The sequence below is a fragment of the Saccostrea cucullata genome, unplaced genomic scaffold (assembly GCF_032062105.1).
Source record: "Saccostrea cucullata isolate Sc308-1 unplaced genomic scaffold, CSIRO_AGI_Scuc_v1 ctg368, whole genome shotgun sequence".
Taxonomy (NCBI): domain Eukaryota; kingdom Metazoa; phylum Mollusca; class Bivalvia; order Ostreida; family Ostreidae; genus Saccostrea; species Saccostrea cuccullata.
Genome location: NW_026930642.1, coordinates 194,244 through 216,913, shown reverse-complemented (window position 1 = coordinate 216,913; position 22,670 = coordinate 194,244). Strand labels below are relative to the sequence as shown.

The 22,670-nt window shown below is 33.3% G+C and overlaps 2 protein-coding genes across 3 annotated transcripts; one reads left to right on the top strand and one right to left on the bottom strand.

Annotated features, from left to right (window-relative positions):
- Positions 1-440: 440 nt before the first annotated feature.
- On the top strand, positions 441-1,533 carry LOC134229393 (ras-related protein Rap-2a-like). The gene has a single exon (XM_062711134.1). It carries the CDS (start codon positions 520-522, stop codon positions 1,234-1,236), a length of 717 nt encoding a protein of 238 aa, XP_062567118.1. The 5' UTR covers positions 441-519; the 3' UTR covers positions 1,237-1,533.
- Positions 1,534-5,175: 3,642 nt separating this feature from the next.
- Positions 5,176-22,370, bottom strand: LOC134229402 (protein phosphatase 1 regulatory subunit 7-like). 2 transcript variants are annotated; one of them, XM_062711153.1, is made up of 15 exons: positions 22,179-22,370; positions 19,915-20,308; positions 19,538-19,627; positions 19,164-19,235; positions 18,948-19,006; positions 17,381-17,433; positions 17,138-17,280; positions 16,649-16,804; positions 16,388-16,443; positions 16,161-16,284; positions 15,869-16,003; positions 13,029-13,096; positions 9,470-9,544; positions 5,737-5,856; positions 5,176-5,456 (listed from the first exon to the last, which is right to left on the bottom strand). In XM_062711153.1, the coding sequence occupies exons 1-15, from the start codon at positions 22,292-22,294 to the stop codon at positions 5,402-5,404; spliced, it is 1,716 nt and encodes a 571-aa protein (XP_062567137.1). In that variant the 5' UTR covers positions 22,295-22,370; the 3' UTR covers positions 5,176-5,401. The 2 variants fall into 2 exon arrangements, with proteins under 2 accessions (XP_062567137.1, XP_062567136.1); XM_062711152.1 differs by having other exon boundaries at positions 5,177-5,456; positions 9,470-9,551; positions 13,033-13,096.
- Positions 22,371-22,670: the final 300 nt, after the last annotated feature.

The following is a 22,670-nucleotide window of genomic DNA, read 5'->3' as shown; positions in this document are numbered from 1 at the left end:
AAAAAAGATATTATTGACAAATCGTAGCGCACGTGTTTGGGGATGCTGAAGATAAGAACATGTGAAATTGTGCGAGCAGTGATGAAAATTGTCACCTGTAACCGTACACGCGCCAGTCTCGCAACGGCACCCCACCGGCTTATTACCATGGAAATACACTGAAGCGTTATATGTAGAACATCCAAATCGATGGTCTTACTTATCCTGGTTTAAACATTGCTCGAAATATGATAGCAGATAAGTGCAAATTAAAGATGGCTTTAGAAAAAGGGTGGGGCTTTCTGTTTTGAAACCAGTGAATTCGTATTTAAGTAAACAGAGGGACATTTTACTGAAGTTTTCACCAAAGGGAACGTCTATTCATGTATGCTGCTTTGCGTGCTGTAGTAATTTATGATATGTAAATAAAAGTTGTAAGTAATTGACATGACATAAAATGCATGTATTTTTGTCTTTCAGTGCAGTCTTTTACACTTCTTGTGATGGTGTACGTTGCCAAAATTCCATGAAGAATGACAAATGAAAATGGTGGACGCAGAACATAGGAATAGAATTGTCTTTCTCGGAGCTGGAAGTGTAGGCAAAAGTTCGATTCTTAAGCGGTTTCTCACTGGAGAATATTCTGATCACTACGAAGAAACAGTGGAGGATCTTTACCCAGCTGAATATGACGTCAGAGATACACATCTATTGGTTGACTTTTTGGACACGGCGGGAAACATCGCGTTTCCTGCCATGCGCAGACTTTCCATTACTAACGCTCAAGCATTTGTTCTAGTGTACTCTATAACAGACATTTCAACGTTTGAGGAGGTAAAGCAACTGTGGGAACAAATTAAGGAGGTGAGGAGCACGTATGAGACGATCCCGATCGTTATTGTCGGCAACAAGCTGGACTTGGAAAACAACCGCCAAGTGGAAAAGTTCGATGCGTTAAACTGGGCTTACAATGACAACCTGGGAAGTGCTTTTGTTGAAGTCTCGGCCAAAGATGATGATTCCATCAAGGATATTTTCAAAATGCTTCTTGATCAATTAAAGACTCCTCGTTCCAAACATCCCGACAAGTTCATGATTCGGCGATCCAGTACGAATTCTATCGAACCCGTGGTGCATGAAAGTACCGAAGCAGACGATCTGAAAATGCAACGAAGCAGAAGCCTTATTCGACGCGGGAGCAAGCCAAAAATGAAGCGGTCGTCCCGAGGGAACAAAAATGACTGTTCTCTGTCGTAGCGGCCGATAATTAATAACTTGCTTATGGATGCAGTTAATATATGATGATTTTATTGGTGACGAAACATTCCATTTAATGTCCGATTTTAAGAATCTTTCGTAATATTTAAAGTAGCCTTTTTCTATTTTGAATTATTGTGCGCGGTGCATTTTTAAATTAATATGAAGAAAACTGTGGCCATTTCGTTTATTTTAAGTGTATTTTGTACATTCTTTGTGTTTCATTGCATTTCGGGCGAAAAAAATGCTATCGTAAAGGTAACCGAGGTTTGAAAATATAAATTTGTAAAAATTTCATCTGTGAAATTGATATTTTCGAAACTTTCTTTTTGATCAGAATTGAGATTTCTGTTTCTTAACGGAAAAACTTGACATCGAATAATTGTACCTTTTTTAAAAAATCTTCAAAGCATGCCTGGAGGACGTCTCACGAATTCCTATCCTTTAACCTTGAAAAATGACGTCTCAATTCAAAGTATTATTCAGATGATTTTCTGGAAATACGATTGATTTCTAAACAATGCCAAAAATATTTTTATTTATTGAATCCTTGAAATACATATGAACCCACTAAATTTGTCTTTCAAAAAGCACATCTTGTTTATATATGGTACATGTATAAGATCCACTTTGGATACTGCATTATTTTTGAAGTTCAACTTTTCGTTGTTTGTGGAAAAATAATTGGCTCTAGGGGATTTGATTTCGTCGTTAAAAGAGAAACAATACATAGAGATATGAAATTTTCATATTTCGAGGGGGTGGGGGTTATGGAATTTGTAGGTGTCTTTATACCACAAAAAGATCGTAACTTAACCCCCATAAAATGACTTTTTTCCCTCAGTATTGGTAAATCAACGATGTTTTAACAGGTATATTACAAGATTGTCAAGGTAGCAGTTATATTGTGACGTCTTTAAACGAGTGAAAAATTCTCGAATGGAACGTACATGACGTAAAACAACATACAATCAATCAATCTATCACAATTTAAAGTTTGTTCATATGCTTAACGAATTATGGTTAGAACGGTACCTAGTGAAAATGGCACCTGGTGAAAACGGCACCTGGAATATGCAAAACGGCACTTGGTTAAAACCTAAAAACATCACTTAGTAGGCCTATATAATTGTGCTAATATATAAAGATATATATATTTGACATGTTCAATTCAAAATTTAATTTATTGTCTTTAGAATTTTTTGTGGCTTCAATTTTGCATTATTTTCAATCTAATTTTAAAGGTAGTATTTATAACAGTGTATAAGCTATAACACAACAATATGTGGGATTAAAAATGATTATATTTGTAGTGTAGTGTTGATGATATGAAAAAAAGAAATGGTGTAAATGATTTTTAAAAAATATATATATTTACAGCAAGAGTCACTTTTTATCTCACATTTCTATCTAATTCTGTAGAAATTATTTTAACAATATCAACATTGTTTCCTCTTCATTATAAAAAAACAAATGTTTTGTTCTTCTACATGTTCTATGTACATGTTTATTATATTGTTAAATGTTGTATGACTATTCATATTTTATGTACAGTTGGGAGAGGATTATCTAAGTTTTTCTAACTTGTGTAAATCCATTTGACATTATGACACAATAGTAGCTGAATATGGCAAATTGACTAAATTTGAAGCTTTTGTTTCCTACTTCACATACTCTAACTGGTTACATTGTGAACCCCCAAAACAGTCATATTTGCAACACTATAATTTTTTTTTAATTTCAAAGGATCATATATAATGATATATATCATTGGGATTTGATCTTTTTTGTAGAAAATAATAGATATATAATTTAAAATAGAAATACATTTTTAAAAATCGACATAATTTTCAATGAATCAGTTTAATTTTTCTCCTAAAATATTTTTAAAACATTTTTATCAATAATAATATACAAATTTATTACATATATGTAATATAAAGTTTTTCTGTATAAACAAAATCATGCTTACGTGCAGTGCCGTTTTGCATATTTCCTAAGCAAGATTCTAGTTATCTTCAATGATGTTCCTGTGCTACGGAAATTATGGGGTCTAACTCCGACGGCGTTGACAGCAGCAGGTCAAAAGCGACAAGTCTTACTTGAATTAACCTTGAATTAACCTTGGATGGTTAAGGATGAACACTACCAAATGCTTCGAATTCTGGATCTGACCTATGTTTTTCAGATAAGTGACCAGGGTATAGTTTATGGGACAGGTCATTTCCCAAGTAACTATAAGCCCTATAATGACAAAACTTGCAAGGATGATGCAAGATGTACACAAACAAGCCTGCTTTTGATGCTGGTACTATGTGTTTCTTTTGAAGCATACTTTCATCTGTATTTTGATTTCCAATTGACCATTTTTTCTACATTCGTTTTACTATGTTATCCAAAACCCTTCCTATTCTGAAACAAAATCTGTCCATGTATATGTTGAATTGACAGGTTTTACTGTACCACTGAGGTAGTTTGTGAGATTTTAGTTCCCTGAGTTAAATTAAATTTCCTGAGGCAGGAGGGGGGGGGAGTGTTATGTCATTATTAGTGGGGAAATTCCCTAGCCCCCAAGTCTGTTTAAGAGTAATTGTAGGGCTAAGAAATGAGGGGAAAATACTTGTACTTGGAAATTATTAAAGGTATAATAAATTTAAATTTCCTTTTTAGGGTAAGGGGAAAAAAGAGCAGCAATATATTTAATTCTATTTTAAAGAGTATATTCCCCTTCCCCATTTCAATTCATAATCTACACCAATCTAATATTGCTGAACATTTCATTGCATTCTTGCTTCAATTAAATGTGACTCATTCTCTCACAGGAAAAAAAGAATTGATATAAAATGAAATAATAAGAACTCTTAATCCACTGGAGGAAAATACCTAGAGATACAGTGCTGGGGCACAAAAAGGAAGTATGGCAAATTATGGAGAAACATCTTATTAACTGAACCTTTATTGGAAAATACATGTATGATAAGATTTCAAGAAATTTTGTTCAGATAAATATTAATCATTTCAACAAGCTTATATTAAATTAAATCTTGTTTTCAAATTAAAAAAAACAACAACACATGGATGGAATATTGGAAAAACAGGCAGGTATACATGTACACCTGAAATCTGTTATTTGTGAGATAAAATATTGTAATTCACAAGGGGTGTTTGAAAATTCAATAGGCCATATTATTTGTACACATAGCTGCAAATGCATCTATTACACAATACAAGACTGCATGATGCAGAAGTTAATAATTCAATATGTTTAGTCTGATTTATCAGTTAATTCTCCCTGTGTCTACAGCCATAAAATAAGTGACACCTGCTAACACTGTAAAATCAATGTGTGAAATTAAATATTGATATTCAACATTTAAATAGCCAATAAAATGAATATTAAAATAATATCTTGTAAATATCTAATTAAAATAACAGAAGTCATTGGTAACACTTTATGTCTATTGGTTTTTTATCCATCTGTTAAGAGTTTATAGCTGAAATACAACCAAACCTGTCCTAAGTGACTTTGATGGAGATTTTAAATTATAGTCAGATATGAAAGTAGTCTTTTAAAGCAGGGAATCAAATTAGAATCATTTTCACACTTTGTGTTTAATAAAGTCGACTTATATGTTTATGTACGTTAAATATAATTATTTGTACTAATTGTTTTTATCCCTAATTGCTTTAAGCCTATATTTGATTTTTTAAAAAGAAAATCCAAAACAAATTTGTTTTTATCATGTTTCACACTTTTACAACTGTACAGTTTTAAGACTCCTGGTGACAAGATGATACCTAAATCGGACATGTACCAAAGGGACTCTGTATGTACCGGTAGCAAATCAAACCAAACAGTAAAGTTGTACAATACAAAATAAATGTCTTGGTTTTAAATCATGCAGTGAACATCTAGCTGGTTAACTATTTAATTACACAAAAACGAGACAATTTTAAAGTGATCATATTATACAGGAAAATACTGTTGGATAAATTAAAATATACATGTACTAACTATATATACATTTGTAGCCAAAATAGAAATAGCTCAATATAAAACTGGCAGTTAAAAATGTTCTTTAAACAGCAAGACAAAACAAGTTCTGATGGAGTATCTGATGGAGTATCACAGATTTAGGATTCTATTGACACAGCCCTCAATGGCTCACTCGTCAAAGTTCTGGGAAGCGAATTGTAGGGCATCTCGTATCTTGGAGCGGCTGAAACCATACAATAGATAACGTTCTTAATCAACTTCCCTGTATGACATCACAAAGAGAGGAAAAAAAGAGGACTTCTTCAACGATCGAGCATCATCCAAATCGATTTTCAGTGAAGTAAAGAAAAAAATACTTGATAACCTTTGTCATACGCTGACTCAGATCTTCAAGAAAATATGACCTCATGGTCGTAATTTATATTTTAAAGTATTAAATGAATTATTTGCTTCTGATCAAAATCAAACCCTTCTTATAGAAATTTCAACTCAACTTCACTGACCTACTACTTTTACAGGAAGGTCGTTGTTGAGAGGTCAAGGTCAGAGAAGGTTCAGGGTTACTAGATGACATTCGTGAGTCTGTGTAGTCAATGCCACAGGCGGTCCTCAGGGATTCGAATCTGTTGCAATAAATATAAACTGATGAATGTAATAAAAACAAGAAAAAAAATAACCAATTTGAAACTTTTAGCCATTGTGTACTAATTATGTTAGTTTCCTGTCCATAGCCTTCATGTGACAATGCTGTTAAAATCAAAATGAAATTAGATGAAGGTTACTTTCTGTTTAATGAGCGAAGTGAACTTGAAACTGCACTGCATGGTATTGTTTTGGGATAGGATTTATATACAGAACTGCTCTCAATGGCATAAAAGCTTTTTGGCCCTTAAGAGATTCAAATTTTCTGACTATTTTATGAGTTGACAGCAAGATAAAAGAAGATAAATGACTACAGAGGACAGTCAACAGATTAAATTACACCAGCTTTGTATGAATTTATTTAATTTCCTTTAAACGATAAAATAATTGATCTGTTGGCTGCTGTGATTGGTGGGGTCTGGTGCCCAGATGTTGTTATATTGATTTTACTTTAACTTCGCTGTCTGAGGTGTGATAAGCAATGTTTAAAGTTCGTAAGTAGGAAAGTATCAAAAGATCTCGATATACTCTGTACGAGAAAACCTCGACAAAATTATCAATAGTAACAAATCATCAAAGATTACACAAAAAATGAAAAAGATATTTCATTACAAAAAGATGAAGCTATTCACTGCTGTGGGTGACAGATGCAAATATTGAGCAACATGCCACATTTCCACTCGAGATAAAACAGCAAGATCACTGCCTACAGAGCAACGTAAGTATGCCCCACTCGAGGAATTACCAACACAATCGGGACAGAAGTGGATTTAGCAAATCTACTCCAGCTACGGCAGTAAAAAGTTCCATAGCAACGTGGCATGCAGGTGTTGCATGACAGATTGCTTTTCATGTAATTAAATAATCAAACATACAGGATACATTTTATGATATACCATCAATACAGAACCAGGATATTAGAGTTTAACATGGGCAGTACAATGCAAGTTTAAAAGTTTTAAACATATTGACTAGAAAGGGCATTACAATTATCCGTATGTTCATTTTTTTATACTATGGTGCAAAAGTAACATGACAGGCTGTCATCTATAAATTAATATCTGAACATTTGTATTTAATAATATATTTACATTTTAAAATAGAGAATCCCAACTTAATTTAATATCAGAAAGTAACAGCTAGGTAACCACCCCCTCTCCCCCTTTACACAAACTGAATAATATATTATGGCAAGTACTTCCACCATGTACAAAAGGGTTGCAACTGTAAATGTTGTACGGTTGCAGCTCAAATTTAAAGACAATGCATGATGTTCATCAGTCACTTGATTTTTTAAGAGAAAGAAATATATAATTTTCCAGTCTATTTCAAGTGCCTGGTGTTTATCAGCTGCTGAAGTCCAATATTCTTAAAATCCTGGAGCAACACGGTAACCCTTGGTCTTTTGCCAATAAAGCTAGTGAGACCTAAGTGCATGCATATGTAGAGATGTAAAAGAGTGCATCTTTGCATTAACTGCAACACTCTCCAAACTTCATTTTGACAATTTCTTCCTTAGAGTAATTGGAATGCCCACTCATAGTCAATTTCAGAAAGCTTTGGCATCGCCCAAGGAATAAAAATAAGAACTCTTTTTTTCAGAAAAATTGCTTTTTTGCTTTTGATGTCCTCCTTTTCCAACATTATTTACTGAAAATGCATCAGCACCAATGCTGAGTTGACAGAATAAAAAATGTTTTGTTTGTCAGATTAATCTATATTTATATGTACCCTGAGGTAGAGAAAAATGATTATGTGAGAGACATACATTCTTCAATCTTGCCTAGACTTTTTATCCTTGAAAGATAAGATTAATCTTGCATCACCAAATATAAAGGAGTAGAGTCTTAAGATGCACTTCAGCCATCTACAGACATATCCCCATGGTATTTTCATGTCACAAAATGGTCCAACAAGTACGCTATGATCTGTTGTCTCCCTCATTACCTAAGAGCTAAGATGAATGATTCTGACACCATTAACCTGAATTAATTGAATGCTTGAATCTCTTCCACCGCTCGGGAAACAATAAGTGAATCAGGCAAGAAAATCTCACCGAGCACACAACAAGCAAATCCACTCAGCTACGAAAGTGAATCATACTTTGTGAGATGGACACGATAACTTTATCTATGTCGTACTAATTGCATCACATACTTTTTTTTAGCACACAAGGCAGACTAGGGCATATGGTTTAATTTCAAATGATCTTAAAGACTAATGCCCTGTTCACACGGAGAGTTTAATTCGAATTAAACGTAAGTTTACTGCGAATTAGCTTCGCTTAGCGTTCACACGGAGAATTTAATGCGAATTAGTTTACTTCGAATTAGTTTACTGCGCATTAAATTACTTCGCATTAGCTCCGTGTGAACGCTAAGCGAAGCTAATTCGAATTAAATTCTGACGCATGCGTAATGGCAATATTTAGTCAAATGCCACTTGTCGGTGGTCAGCTATAGGTACTTTTGCTATTTTTGAGTGAAAAACTAAGGAAAAGTTTGTAAATCATTAAAATGTGTATACAGACACTTTGTCATTATGCCAAATGGATCTGCTTCAGCATAAGGTGACATGATTTGCAAATGACGTCATAATAGCACGCCACTGCAGAAGTAACCTTTTAATTCGCATTAGTTTACTTCGCATTAGCTGTCGTGTGAACGCAATTTAATTCGCATTAGTTTGATTCGCATTAGTTTACTTCGCATTAATTTACTGCGAATTAGATTCTCCGTGTGAACAGGGCATTAATTGTGTAAACGTGACTTCTTCATCCCTCTGGAGAAGACAGAGTCTTATTTTTCACAAAGAGTTGTCCCCTGAGAAACCAGAGACTAGATTCTGCCCATGGCTGTACATCTTCAAAATTAAAACGGATGAACTGATGCAATTGATAGGAAATAAATCCGGCTAGATTAATATTTATGTACTAATATGGAGCTGAGGTGGGCATGAGGAGAAGACTTTTTTTTAGACTCAATTAATGACATGGAAATGCCTGAAATAAGAAACCAATTTGTGTTGTAATTTCCATAACAATGGCACCTACTAGCCAAGTGTTGGTGGACTTTTTTTCATAAAGCCCAAGAATGATTTAATACCTATATATACATAAATTCATGTAAAAGATTCCTCTGGGTAATTCAACCCAGACACTATTGAATCCTATATACATAATGAATTCTGCATTGCAGAAAAAGGAAGTTCCATGATAGAGCACTGCTTGGTTTGAAGATACAGTGTTCCGAGAGCTAGAAACTCCTTTTGTGGGGGAGGAAAACTGAAGCCAGATTCACCATTATGGGTCCAAAGGGACCCTAAGCTCGAAAACCCTCCAATTACTAACACAAAAGAACAACTAAAAATAAATGAATATCTTTAAGTTAATCCTGCTCATCCCCATGTGCTGTAGAAAGGTTTTTCTTTTTATGCATCCTATACCGGTATTTATTTCAAAACTTCCATCGTCCCTTAATTCTGTTGTACATGTACGCTTAAAAATAGATTCAAACCATGTTCAATAGAGATAGAAAAAATTAATATGGAAAAAGCATTTCTTTTTCAATATTTCCTACAGCGTAAATAGTATACCTATCCATAATGCTTTTTTCAAATGAAACCATTTCATTGTCCATAGCCTTCATCTGCGTCTCCACTTGTCGGACACTTATAACTGTAAGAAAAAGATTAATATAAATTTTAGATGATTATCTCACTATAATAGTATTTTTATGCCCTCTAATCAAAGATGAGGAACAAAGAGTTTTTGTCCTGTTCATTCGTCTATCTGTTTGTCTGCAAAAAAAATTTAACCCTATCCATTACTTTAATTGGTTGGAGCCATGGCTTCCATATTTTTTATAGTTGGATTTATTTTTACCCTTGACCTTGACCCACTTTTGACAAATTTTAACCTTGGCCATAACTTTTGTATTGTTGGAGCTATGGCTTTCTCATTTCTTAGTTGTTTTTCTTGTGTTTCCTTGGGTACCATTAATTTTTATTCTCTTCGCCCTTACTTTGGAGTTTGACTTGCATTTGAGAATCATGAGCAGCCATATGGAAGCATCAGTGCTTCACAAACACATCTTATTTTCTTTAATTTTGATTAATTACAGTCCCCAGTATTATAATCAATATGGCTGGTGTATTGATATCTTTTGGAGAGAAAAAAAAATCATTAGTTATAAATATATTGTTCTAAAGAGATCGAGTCACAAGGGATTGCACCATTAACATTTTATTGCTTTGAAATGAGAGAAAAATATGATAACTTTTTCTCAATTATCTTTGATTGATAACATTTGCTACTTCATTTTTCACCGCCAAAGAGAGCTTGGATATTGATAAGCCTAAGCTGCCAGAAATTGTAGATCAACTTATAACAATGACTCTATGGCATTTGAATCTATCGCTAGCCAAGGTTCTCCCATTTAAAATCTTCAGTAGGACTAAATTTCGGATTGGCAATCCTTACCTAGCAAAGAATAGGAGACTAGGGATACAAAATCTACTGTCTTCTTATCAATCTTAATTTCTTCACAAAAATCAATCCTCACTTTTCTTTTTGCGTCTCAAGCTTTACAATGCTTATATGGATGTGAGCAATATATATTCTTGGTGACCAACTTTTCAAAAAAATTGATTTTGGCAGCCACTGGGTCAAGAATAACAAGAAAAGATATGTCATACATAACTCAGTGAGTTTACCTACATTTATCTAGTTTTAAAAAATTAAATTCTTACCTATTAGAACAAAGATTACATTTAATTTGAATCATGTGTCATATTCATATTAATGACACTTTATGTCTTGGCCACTACACATTCAACATCTCTCTCTCTCACAAAGTTCTAGCTTCAATTATCTGAGTTTTGGCTTCAATTATGTATTATGTACTTATTTTTAAGGGGTCCAGATTTAAATATACATTCAGAAAAATAAACCACTTGCAATTTAAATCAGCTGGAATTTATGACCTAATACTGTGAAATTGACATCAAAATACAATCTATCTTTAAATAAAATACTGATTGACATTTTTCATACTAATTTTAGGCCATTATTTACACAGTACTGAATTGTTGACAAATTTCTCCATGTTTTCCCAATCATGACAAGGATCACACGGTGGATGTGACCATTTGGCAGAGGATGCTTACTCCTCCATGGCACCTGATCCCACGTCTGACGTTTTAGATGTTTGTATTTACTCTGCTTCAAAATTTGTATTGTTTAATGGACTTTTAAGCTTGAATAGTTTTTGTTATCTTTGTTAATGTATTTCATGCACTAGAAGACAAAATAAAATGTAAAGAACATGGAAAATAGTAAAATGAGAACAAAAAAAAGTCTGAATTCTTGGTGAAAGGAATTTCACAGGTTTGTTGGATTACACCTTTTTAAACTATATATTATCAGCTTTAAACAAGATGTGTTTGTGAAACACTGATGTCCCCATATGGCAGCTCAAGGCAAAGGATAAAGTTTCTCAATGTCAGTCAAACTCCAAGATCAAGGTCAGAGATAACAGAAAAATGGTCTTGTCACAAGAAATATACCTGTGAAATTTGGAAACATTAGCACAAACTGTTAAAGTTAAAGTTTTTCAACAGTAGGTCAAACTCCATGGTTAAAGTCAAGGACTTAAATTTAAGTGTGCCAAAGGGGAGGCCTTAGCAAAAGGATTACATGCAAGATATATGGAAGTCCAAGCACCAATTGTTCAAAAGTTGTGGCCAATGTTAATGATTTTACAAACTTAGATTAAACTCCAAGGTCAAGTTCAAAAGGTCAAATTGTTGGTTCCCAAAGAAAGATCTTGTCACAAGGAATACACATGAAATATGAGAACCATAGCTTTAACCAATCAAAAGTTATGGGTAAGATTCAAGTTTTTTTCAAGCAAAAAGACTGTTAGCTAGACTGATGGACAACGGCTATAAAGCTATAAGCTGCCAAATCTTTGATTCTGGGGGCATAAAAAGAAACCTAGTAAAATCAGAATAAACAAGAGGCCCAGGGGCCACAGCGCTCACCTGAGCACATCGGCTAGAAAAAAAGCACATATCAGATCAGAACTGAAAGTTTTGAGGTTGGGAAAAAAAATCATATTTCAAAAGTAGAAACAGCTACCATTATGTGTGTCCATATAAATATTACTAATTATGGCTTTGAAGTACTTGAAAAGAAGATTTTAAATGGTTTCCCTATATATTCATATGTAAAACTTTGGTCGGCCATTTTAGCCCCACCCTACCCCAGGGGGTCATAATTTGAACAAACTTGAATTTACAGTACCTAAGGATGATTCCACATGAGTTTCATCTTTCCTGGCCCAGTGGTTCTTCAGAGGAAGATTTTTAAAGATTTTTCCTATATATTCCTATGTAAAACTTTGATCGGCCATTTTGGCCCCAGCCTACCTCCGGGGTCATGATTTGAACAAACTTGAATCTACACTACCTGAAGATGCTTCCATATAAATATGACCATTCATGGCTTTGTTATTCTTGAGAAGAAGATTTTTAATGACTTTATCTATACATTTCTATGTAAAACTTTGGTCGGCCATTGTGGCCCCGCCCTACCCCCGGGGGTCATGATTTGAACAAAATTGAATCTACACTACCTGAGGATGATCCCACATATGTTTCATCTTTCATGGCCCAGTGGTTCTTGATAAGAAGATTTTTTTTAAAATGCCATTAATTTTTCACTAATTCACAATTATCTCCCCTTTGAAGAGGGCTTGGCCCTTCAATTTGAACAAATTTGAATCCCCTTCACCCAAGGATACTTTGTGGCAAGTTTGGTTGAAATTGGCCCAGTGGTTCTTGAGAAGAAGATGAAAATGTGAAAAGTTTAACTGAAAGTTTGATCAGAATAGCTCACTTGAGCCTTCGGCTCAGGTGAGCTAAAAATGTGTACAACTGATAATAAGTCAGCTACATATGTGATATCAACCATAATTTATTGAAAAAAATCCATATTTCATAAAGTCAGCAAAGAGCTTATTTTTGTATGTGCGTTATGAATAAAATTATCTTTTTTTTCATTCCTATGGCATTAACCTATCAAATAGAATTTCAAAATTAACTTTTCCAATTTATATTCCTGTATTTAGAATTCTATTGGAAGTACATGTACTTACTAGTGGATGCTGACATAGGTCTCATTATTGGTGCACCTCGGTGGGTATGCCTTTTTATGTGGGCCTGCAAAATAAAGACACAGTTCAACTCCATTATCTTGAACATTGAATGACATCCTGAATCCCAGGGATAAGTACCTGGGGTAGAAGGGATTTGGCAGTCTCGACCATTTTTTCTTTACTTTTCTTATAACCTCATAATCTACATGTATTATTCTCAGCTGATTTGAAGGTATTAAATTCAGTTTAACCCTAAACCTGAAGAGTTTGAGATAACAAGGTTGGACTGTATACCGGTATATAGAATAGACATATGAATTCTAATAATGGTCTATTTTAAGTTAGGTGACTATAATACATAGCTTCATTTTGTTTGCAAAAAAAGATTCTTTTTTCTCCCACAAATGGAGATTATCATCGAGATAAATTTGATAATATTACATAAAAAACACAACATATGAGTTTTTTGAAAATTCTGTTTAATTCTCATGGTCATATCTCTAATAATTTTCCTTCTTCAAAACTTTGCAATGTTTTTTTTTTATTTGAATGAAGTGGGTTTGGCTCTTGATGCGTGAGCCCTATAATTAGCATTTTGCAATATTCAAGCTGTAAGGTCATAAAGAAAGTCAAGCTATTATGTTAATTTTTATGACATAATAACATTGTTTATTCAGTAATATAATGGCTGAGATTATTCAAAGATACCCATTTTTTTGAACCTCAATATATAGATTTTTTTCTTCTTGAATATTTTTTTCCAAATATGCTAGATAATTATTAAAATAAATTGGGCCTAATCAATAAACTAGTTTCCAGTGAAAAAAAAAGAATTTCAAAATCCCTTTTGATTAGCATGATCAATTTTCATCTTTACTGTGAAATCATGCAGTTAAGCCATTGACTTAAATATTCTAAAAATGCACAAATCTAAAGTAAATTCATAAATAATTCCCACTTATATTCCTATTAACAAATTAATGCTTAAAATAAACCCTATCAAAACACCAGACATCTTCCAACTCCGATCGAAAATCCTGACTAATATCAAAAACCAATAAATGCATTTGACATGCAATGAACACAATCCCTTCCCGTTAAAAAACCAGAGATTTAAAAGAAGTATCAAAAGCTAATCACTGAGTCAATGAGATAACTATCATTGATCAATCACCTACAAAGAGCTTATGCAGTGTTTAAATGATAATAATCACAGAATCAGAACCCCCAGGTGATTGGTTCTTAGCTTATTTCCAGTTAGTTGGCTTTCCATTACGGATTACGATTCTGGAATTGATTCAATAATGTCATCCCATCCTTCTCTGCAATTAAATATAATTTTTTCTCCATTCGATGAAAACTAAATGCATTATTTACTGCATTTCACAAGAATATTGTGATTTAAGAAGAATGTTGTGATTTGATATGGAATATTCCTGGTTTACTGCATACTTAATACTTTTACTTTTATATCAATCCCACCAGGACCTTATAAGGGGGGGTGGGGTGAAAATGCTGTACACATCCTTTAGCTGAGGAAATATTTTGATCCTCTTCACTTATAAATGATGCTGTATAGTAAGTGTGTTAGAAATATATAACTCAAGGTTCCAGAGATATTGGGAATATGAAAAGTAATCAACAGAGATAGACCAAGAATCAAACGTTGGCCAGAAAAGCTTTACATTGGCCTTTAATACTTCAGAGACTTTTTTTTTTTCCCATTAAATGGCCTTGTTCTAAATCAAAAAAGATTTTTTTTTATTTGTGAGGTACTTAATTTGTGTGTTATGACAGTTTTCAGACTTATATATGTTCTGCAAAGTCAAATAATGCTCAGTTATATCTTTTGTCACCATGCATGTCAAACACAATCTACCAATACATTACATGTACACGGAATGTAATTGATATAAATCTTCAAATTATGCTTCATCAACCAATTCCATAATAACATGATGAAGATAAAACGCTGTGACTTTGGTATATAATCAGGTCACATTTTCTCTTTATATAAAGTTATAAATGCTCTCATTTTTGTATTTTGTGCCTATCATTATTTTCAATTACTGTGTAAGCTTCTACATGAATTTCAAATGAATCATTTATAGACACATGTGGTATATTTTTGTGTATAAAAAACTGTAAGATATCTGTAAGATATGTCAACATCGTGTTTATTGCAGGTCACACTGTAATACTTGCACATGTAATGCATAGTATGTCACAGGGAAAAAGAGATGTAACGAGCAGGACCAGAATTTAAGTCCCATATCATATCAAGCAAGAAGTATACTGGTATCTACAACAGGTAAATACATGTTGGTATTGTGACTCCGTCCATCTGTCTGTCTGTTCAGTTCAAAGTTTAACATGTAGTTGACCTTAATCCCAGTTGTGTCTTTTATTCAAAGACACATCATTAATGTTAAGATCAATGGGCTATTCAGTTTGAGCCATAACTGAAGAATTGTGATTGAAATGAATTCAATTTTGAATATGATTTTGCTTATGGCATAGAAGTTTGTCATGACTTTGTCTGTAAGATATGTCAACATCGTGTTTATTGCAGGTCACACGGTACAGTTTTTTTTCTTTAAATACCAAATAAACAATACTTCCCTTTACATTGATTTTGTCATTTTTGAGAGAAAGCAATTACAATCACCTCCACATGAAAGTTAAGCAAAATTTCTGAACATTTTCTCATTTCACTAATTTCAAAAATCTTTGTAGGTGAATTTTATCTGGACTTGAAGTTATTTTCTTGTGAATTTATGAAGTAATTTGATGTTACTTTAGAAGTAGAGATGTTTGCCTATGATCAGTTACTAACTCCATCGAGTATCTCCAGCTGAGGAATGATGGCCTGGATTTCTGCCATGTAGTGGGTGTGTTCTGACCCAGGGGCACAGAAGGGGTTCTCATACAGGAACAGCTCAGCGATGTCCTCGCATCTCTCCAAACAGCACTGTAAAATCAAAGGACAACATGTCATAATACCAATATACAATACTTCCATCACTAATACTGTTCTGTTGTTAAACAGTGAAAATAAAGTATATGACATAAGGTTATAATTCTTGTCAAAATACCCATGGTTTGGACCAAAATTTACTAATACTAACCACTTCATCTAAAGTTTTAATACTGTTACAGCTGATGTTGAAAATCTCCAGTCGAGGAAAGACGTCGGGTATGAACGAGAGCTCTGATATTCTGTTTCCAGAGGCATACAATTCCTGAAGACTTCTATAAAGGAAGAGATCAATGGTCAAACATGATTATCATTAATATCAATCTTATCAGTACTTATTTATTAAAGAAAAAACTATGTTAAATGTCAATAACTTACTTTGACTTTCCTAGTGATTTCAAACTAGTTATTTGATTGGAAGAAATATTTAGAGTCTGAAAAAAAAGAAAAATTATTCACATCAGGGATTCTGAATTGCATGTTTAAAAGAGTGTTTTCCTTTTGCTGGTGAAACACAGAGTTGAATCTGCATGACATTACTTACTCAACAATCTAAAATTTTAATACTTATGTATAAAAAATAGGAATAGTTATCTAAAAGAGAAATAGTATCTGAATGGAGATAAGCCATACACATACCTGGAGGTTTGCAAGGTTCCTGATACCAGATAAATCTGTGAGCCTGTTTTTAGAGACATCAATGTCTTGTAATTTTTTACATCGTGACAGATCCACAGTTTTGATTCTGTTTCCTGCTGCATAGCACTCTTCCAAATTTGGCAAGTAATTCAAAGCCTGAAAAACATGATTTCTTCAGTTAAACATTATAAAAATGCTAAATTATCCAGAATAATGCAAGACTCCTATATAGGAGATTGGTATACAAGCATCTACTCAAAGACTTTTTCCCCTCAGAAATGAGTGATTTTTTATCAAAATAGTATTCTAAATAGTATTTTTAAAATCTGCCTGAAGAGAATTACTTGTTGCATGACATACAGTAAAAATTCTATCTATCAATTTGGTTTTTTACTATAATTTTCCTCAATACAGTTTATATTCACTAAGAGAAACATCTTCAGTAAGGAATTTACTTAAATATTTCTTTAACATTTAGGCTATACTCACAGACAGGTTATCCACCAAGTTGTAGCTAACATTGATGGACGTCAACTGAACACAACAGGACAACTCGGAAGCATCCAGGCGTAAAATCTTGTTACAGTCTATCCGTAAAGTCTTCAACTTCTTCAGTGAGGAAAAACCCTTGCCTAAAATAATTGAGAACAAAATTGTTGCTTCATAAGAAAATTAGAAATATGCTTTTGCCATTGATATTAAAGAGAAAATGTTTTGGGTTGAATGCCTTACCTAACTGCTTCAGTTTGTTGTACTGAAGTTGTAATGCAACCAATTCTTTTAAGCTATGAAGGAAAAAAAAAAGAAAAAAAGTTAACTGTGATTTATAATTCTGTTACAATATAATCCACAATAGAATGCATATTTTAAAATCTTCCTACATGCATTTTAGTTCACTGTAATTAAGTCTAATTGAATTGGCCTTAAAAAAATCAAGTTAAAGCTGTCATGATCAAAGTTAGTTTGCAATGCATTAAATAGCATATCATTTTAACTATCCAAGACTACTTAACTATTAAAGTGACATAATTTTTTGTTGTCTGTGCATCATGACTTTATCAATATTACTAGGTCTTTATTCCCATTTTATTAAAATCACTTCTAAAATGGCCACTCTCTTATACAGTTAATTCTCGATAAACCGCCACCTTTTGTGATTTAGAAATCATGGCGGTATAACGAATTTGGCGATGAATTGAATTTCCCATCTTTTAGGAAACAAGAAGTAGAGTTACCATTCTTAGAAATACCATAAAGCGTTTCTATTCTTATAATTACATGTACATGTATATAAAACATATTTCTAAATTTTGAAATACTTCAAGTACTTTTTTATGTACAATTTCTTTAAAACAAAATGTGCAGTTATGAAATAAAGACAAGTACATGTGCATCTAGTACATGTAAATCGGCACGTCCTTGTTTCGATATATTGCTGACAGTACGTAAAATGGTTTGTTGAATAAATTTATTGTTTATGGCATCATAGTTAGTGAAATGTTCACAATTTATACTGTATAATTATTTTTAGGCAAACTTTGCATTGTTTAAAGCAGAGATCATCAAAATAATATTGTATTCGGCGTACTTTCACAACTACCCCTTTAGTGGCGAAGCCGTGACTAAATGATTTTTTAAACAAAACAACGGAACAATACATAACCCGCGTAAGCGGGTTATGTAAATTTTTTCTGCAATAGCTGCGACCGTTATTTATTGTTTATATTTATATCTGTTTAAATTATCATTTTAAGTAGGATTAAAAATATTAATTATTGTGTTAATGATGCGAACCTCTTTGTACGTTTCATTGATGGAACGGCCACTGATCAAGAAATTTGTACAGATGATATGCCTAATGTAGTTCATGCAGTGATGAACGCAATGGGTTTTCTTAAGAAATAAAGAAGAAAATATTCAGTGGATGTAAATATATCGAGATAATTGACACTTTAAAATAGACGTTTGTTTTGAAAACAGGGTGGCGGATGGCGGTATGCGAATTTGGTATTATAAAGAGAATTTTATATAGCAGGAAAAACGTTCTTGGGAAATCATGGCGGTATTGCGAAAATGGCGATGAATCGAATGGCGATAATTCGAGAATTGACTGTACATTATTTCCTTGTTTCGAATAATTTTTAAACATCTTTGCATGGGTTGAATTAATTGATCAATAATAAAATAGATAAGTACATCTGAATATGGTGAAGAAGTTATAAAAAAGACTCAGTCACATGCAGCTTCCGTTTAAGATTTACAATGACATATGTAAACATGTACATGTACAGGTACTTACTTTTTAAGATTTTCCACAGCAGTGAGTCTGTTGTCATAGAGCTTCAGTTCTCTCAGATCCTAAAAGGAAAAATGCCTAATCATAAATCCTGCAATTTCAATTTTTTAAAAAGTTTCTGCTGTAAAATCTACCTTCCTTTTTAACACGTACATGAAAAGAAATCAAACCTTTCCACTCTATATTACAGATAGTAGGTGTAAATTAATGTCAGCCTACCTTAGACTGGTCCAAGTTTTCAATCCGTTCTATGTAATTACAGGATAAATCTAACACTCGCAAATTTGGAAACTGAAAGAGATACAGGAGATACAATTTTAATTTGAGTTTTCGCTAAGTTATTGAAAAATATATTTTATACTTATAAAAAACAACAATTCTTATTCTGAAAAATATATGCAGTAAAACATCGTTTAAAATTATACACCTTTTAGAATGATGGGGAATGAAAACTCTTCATTGTAAGAATGAATTTGTTAAACTCCGGCTTGCTTGATCTGTATTTTACTGACTGTCAGTATAAGGTCACATGGTTTTATATTTCAATACCCCTAAAATGATATTTAACATGAGGAAAGTTGGGGTTTTCAAACCTTGTCTAGTTTTGGCACCACTGTAAGTTCTGATGCATGTAAATTAATATCGTAAATTCTGTTAACGTCTGACTCCTGGCTTTGGTCCAACTAAAAAGAGTTAATGATATTATTTGAAAAAGTATTTCATCAGCTAAGCTTATGTGCAGACAAAATTAATATATATAGTATATAGATCTTGTTGATAAGGTAGAATTCATTCATTACACAAATTTAACAAAGAAACAAAATGGTCATAAATTAGTTTTATTTACATCATGTGTATTATACATTAATTATTTTTTTCATTAAGTGTAAATAAAATTTAATTAATGAATTCATTTCATATTGATTATAAATTTCCCTAAATCTAATGTCTGAAGAGTTATTCCCCTTACGATTTCTTCCTCTGTCACAGTTTTCGGTGGTTTCTTTTCCCAGAATTCCACTTCTTGTTCTTTGTCATTTCTAGATCTACTTGATGTACTCCTAGCACTAGACAAAGTGTCCTTGACCTTTCCAGCTGACCCTGGTGACCTCTGATAGCGGGAAGAACTAGGTGGACTAGGGCTAAATTTCTTAGAAAATGGCCTAGAACTGAAGTCACTAGTTGGAGGTGAAGTCTGTTTTAGTTTCACTTTCCCTGATCTGGCACTAAGTTGGTCATTAGTTGTCCTCTCTGCTGACAATGTCTTATCACTGTATATCCCAGCATTCACTTCATTATATTGCACTGGACCACTTCCCTCGTCTATATATTTTTTACTTTGGGGTGGTGTTGACAAGATTTGTCTGAAATTAGGATTACAATTAAGAAGTAAATGAAGTCTGAAATATCTGATCTTGATGGCAAAAAACTAGTATTTATGATAAATGTAAGAAGGAGATCCACTTCTCTTTTAATCCCTCTAAACATTTACATGATACTGCCTAACTTTATACTATCTGCAAAAGTCCACTTTGCAAATTAAAAGAGACATTTACTAATTGACTTGATTGACATCCTTGAAATACTTGCACATGTAATGCATAGTATGTCACAGGGAAAAAGAGATGTAATGAGCAGGACAAGAATTTAAGTCCCATATCATATGAATTTTTCATGTGTTAGAGGTGCTTTGACAACTGAGCTAACTAGTGATTATATACAGTTGAATATTGAATATCATGTTTAACTGAGGAGGAAAGTCTTAATTACTTTTTCTTTTTGTTTAAACCTCAATACCTGTATTGAATGTATTCATATGAACCCTCATATATCATCTAGTTTAAAATAATACCTTATATACCTGCCCAACCTCTAAATCCCCCCTCCTGTGACCACCATTTGCAGTGCCATAATTGGCATAAAAATGTCTTGTTGATTAAGAAATTTCTTTCATTTCTGTAAAGACTTAAATCGCATCTGACATATGGGAGGGTGGACTGACCTCTGCAGGAATCAAAATTAGACACCTGACTTTAGGGCTAATAATGCACTCCAATTCCAAACTGAATTCACCACCTAATGGTTAACTAGGGCACAGATTTGCATGAGTAAGTGTGGACGATGGCATAGCTGCAGATCTGTAGCGTTATGGTTTTATGTATTTGTCTTTGACCATAACGCTACAGATCCCGTAGTGCAAAAACGGTGCAATTTATACGTTTCAAAATTTTTTGCCACTTTTGTTTAGAATTTCTCCATTTTCAATTTAGGGTCAATCAACTACCTTTCACTCCCTAATTCTAGACACATTATTGAACTAATCTGTATATTTTATCCATCTCCCAACCCTTTATACTCGTCTCTACAAGTGATAAACTCACTTGATTAAAATTATTTGTTAGATTACTGAAAATTCACTTCAAGCGAGTTTATTGCCTGTAGAGACAACTATAATGGTTGGGAGGTGGATAAACTATACATATTAGATACAGAATGTGTCTAGAATTAGGGTGTGAAATGTAGTTGATTGACCATTGCTAGAAAGTGGAGAAATTCTCCCCAAAAGAGCGCAAAAAATATTGCGCCGTAAATTGCACCTTTTTTGCACTATGGGATCTGTAGCGTTATGGTCAAAGACATATAAAATACATGGTTACTGTCTTGAAATATAAGCGATATTTGGGCGAGGATAAGAAAACGTGATAGAGGGCGAGGCTTACCGAGCCCTCTTACATTTTCGACCTGAGCCCAAATATCGCTTATATTTCAAGACAGTTATCATGTATTTTGTTTATCCTGCAACATATTTTTACCATTTGAACGTCCAAAACTAGCTATTTTCGACAGATTTAGGCACATCTCTGCAGTTGAAACTATGATGCCATGGCGTAAACATTGCAGTATACGTGACGTCACAATGCTTTTAGAACATCGGAATACATGCACGAGGATTTATTAGGGCAGTGACCGGATAAAGCTTTGGTTTATTAGGTTACCTTTATTAGGTCAATGCAGGAGGTAGTTGCTGGATAAAAATATATAAAACCATAACGCTACAGATCTGCAGCTAATGATGGCAGTGCTCAGTGCATAAGGGACAAAGTCAATGAGCACAAAGTTCACCACGAAGGATTGTTATTGCAAAAAAAAAAAAATACACCGTCCTTTTGACTTCCATTAAAGTATAGACCTGTAGACACCGGTGTGCTATCTAATGAAAAGCATGTTACTAACCTAGGTTGCGGCCTTCGTGCTCTGGGTGGAGGATTACCGACAGGTAGCACTCCGATTTGTCTTCCAAGAGTCGAGGGTACAGACCCTGATGTTCTTGCCTTCAATCTACCATCCATTTTGAGTTTAGTTATAATGGAATCAACACTGAATCATTTTGGTGTTTACCTTGGAGCTTGGGCGCCATGTTGGAATTTTAAATCAATATACATTTGTAGCTCGAACCCGACGTAATTTATGCTGTGGGATCTAGTAATTTAAAAAATATCGGAATAAAAAAATATTTACAATTTGAAAATGTCTGTTAAAACCTGTACAGTCTTTACGGATTTTAATAAGGATTAATTGAAAATTAAATCAATTCAAATATATTTTAAGATATTTACTTCTCTCTTGGGTTTAACAATGAAACTTAGATGATAACTCTCTTTATTTAAAAAAAAAATACCCCAATTGATTTGGAAGCCAAAGAGAGTAAAGTACATAAATTCCTAT

Excerpts from the sequence above, each read along its gene's own strand:
- LOC134229393 (XM_062711134.1), top strand. The coding sequence starts at position 520 with ATGAAAATGGTGGACGCAGAACATAGGAATAGAATTGTCTTTCTCGGA.
- LOC134229402 (XM_062711152.1), bottom strand. The coding sequence starts at position 22,294 with ATGGATGGTAGATTGAAGGCAAGAACATCAGGGTCTGTACCCTCGACT. Across the intron at positions 17,281-17,380 it reads CAACAAACTGAAGCAGTTAG|GCAAGGGTTTTTCCTCACTG; the intron begins GTAAGGCATTCA and ends CAATTATTTTAG. Across the intron at positions 16,004-16,160 it reads TTAAAACTTTAGATGAAGTG|TGCTGTTTGGAGAGATGCGA; the intron begins GTTAGTATTAGT and ends TTGATTTTACAG.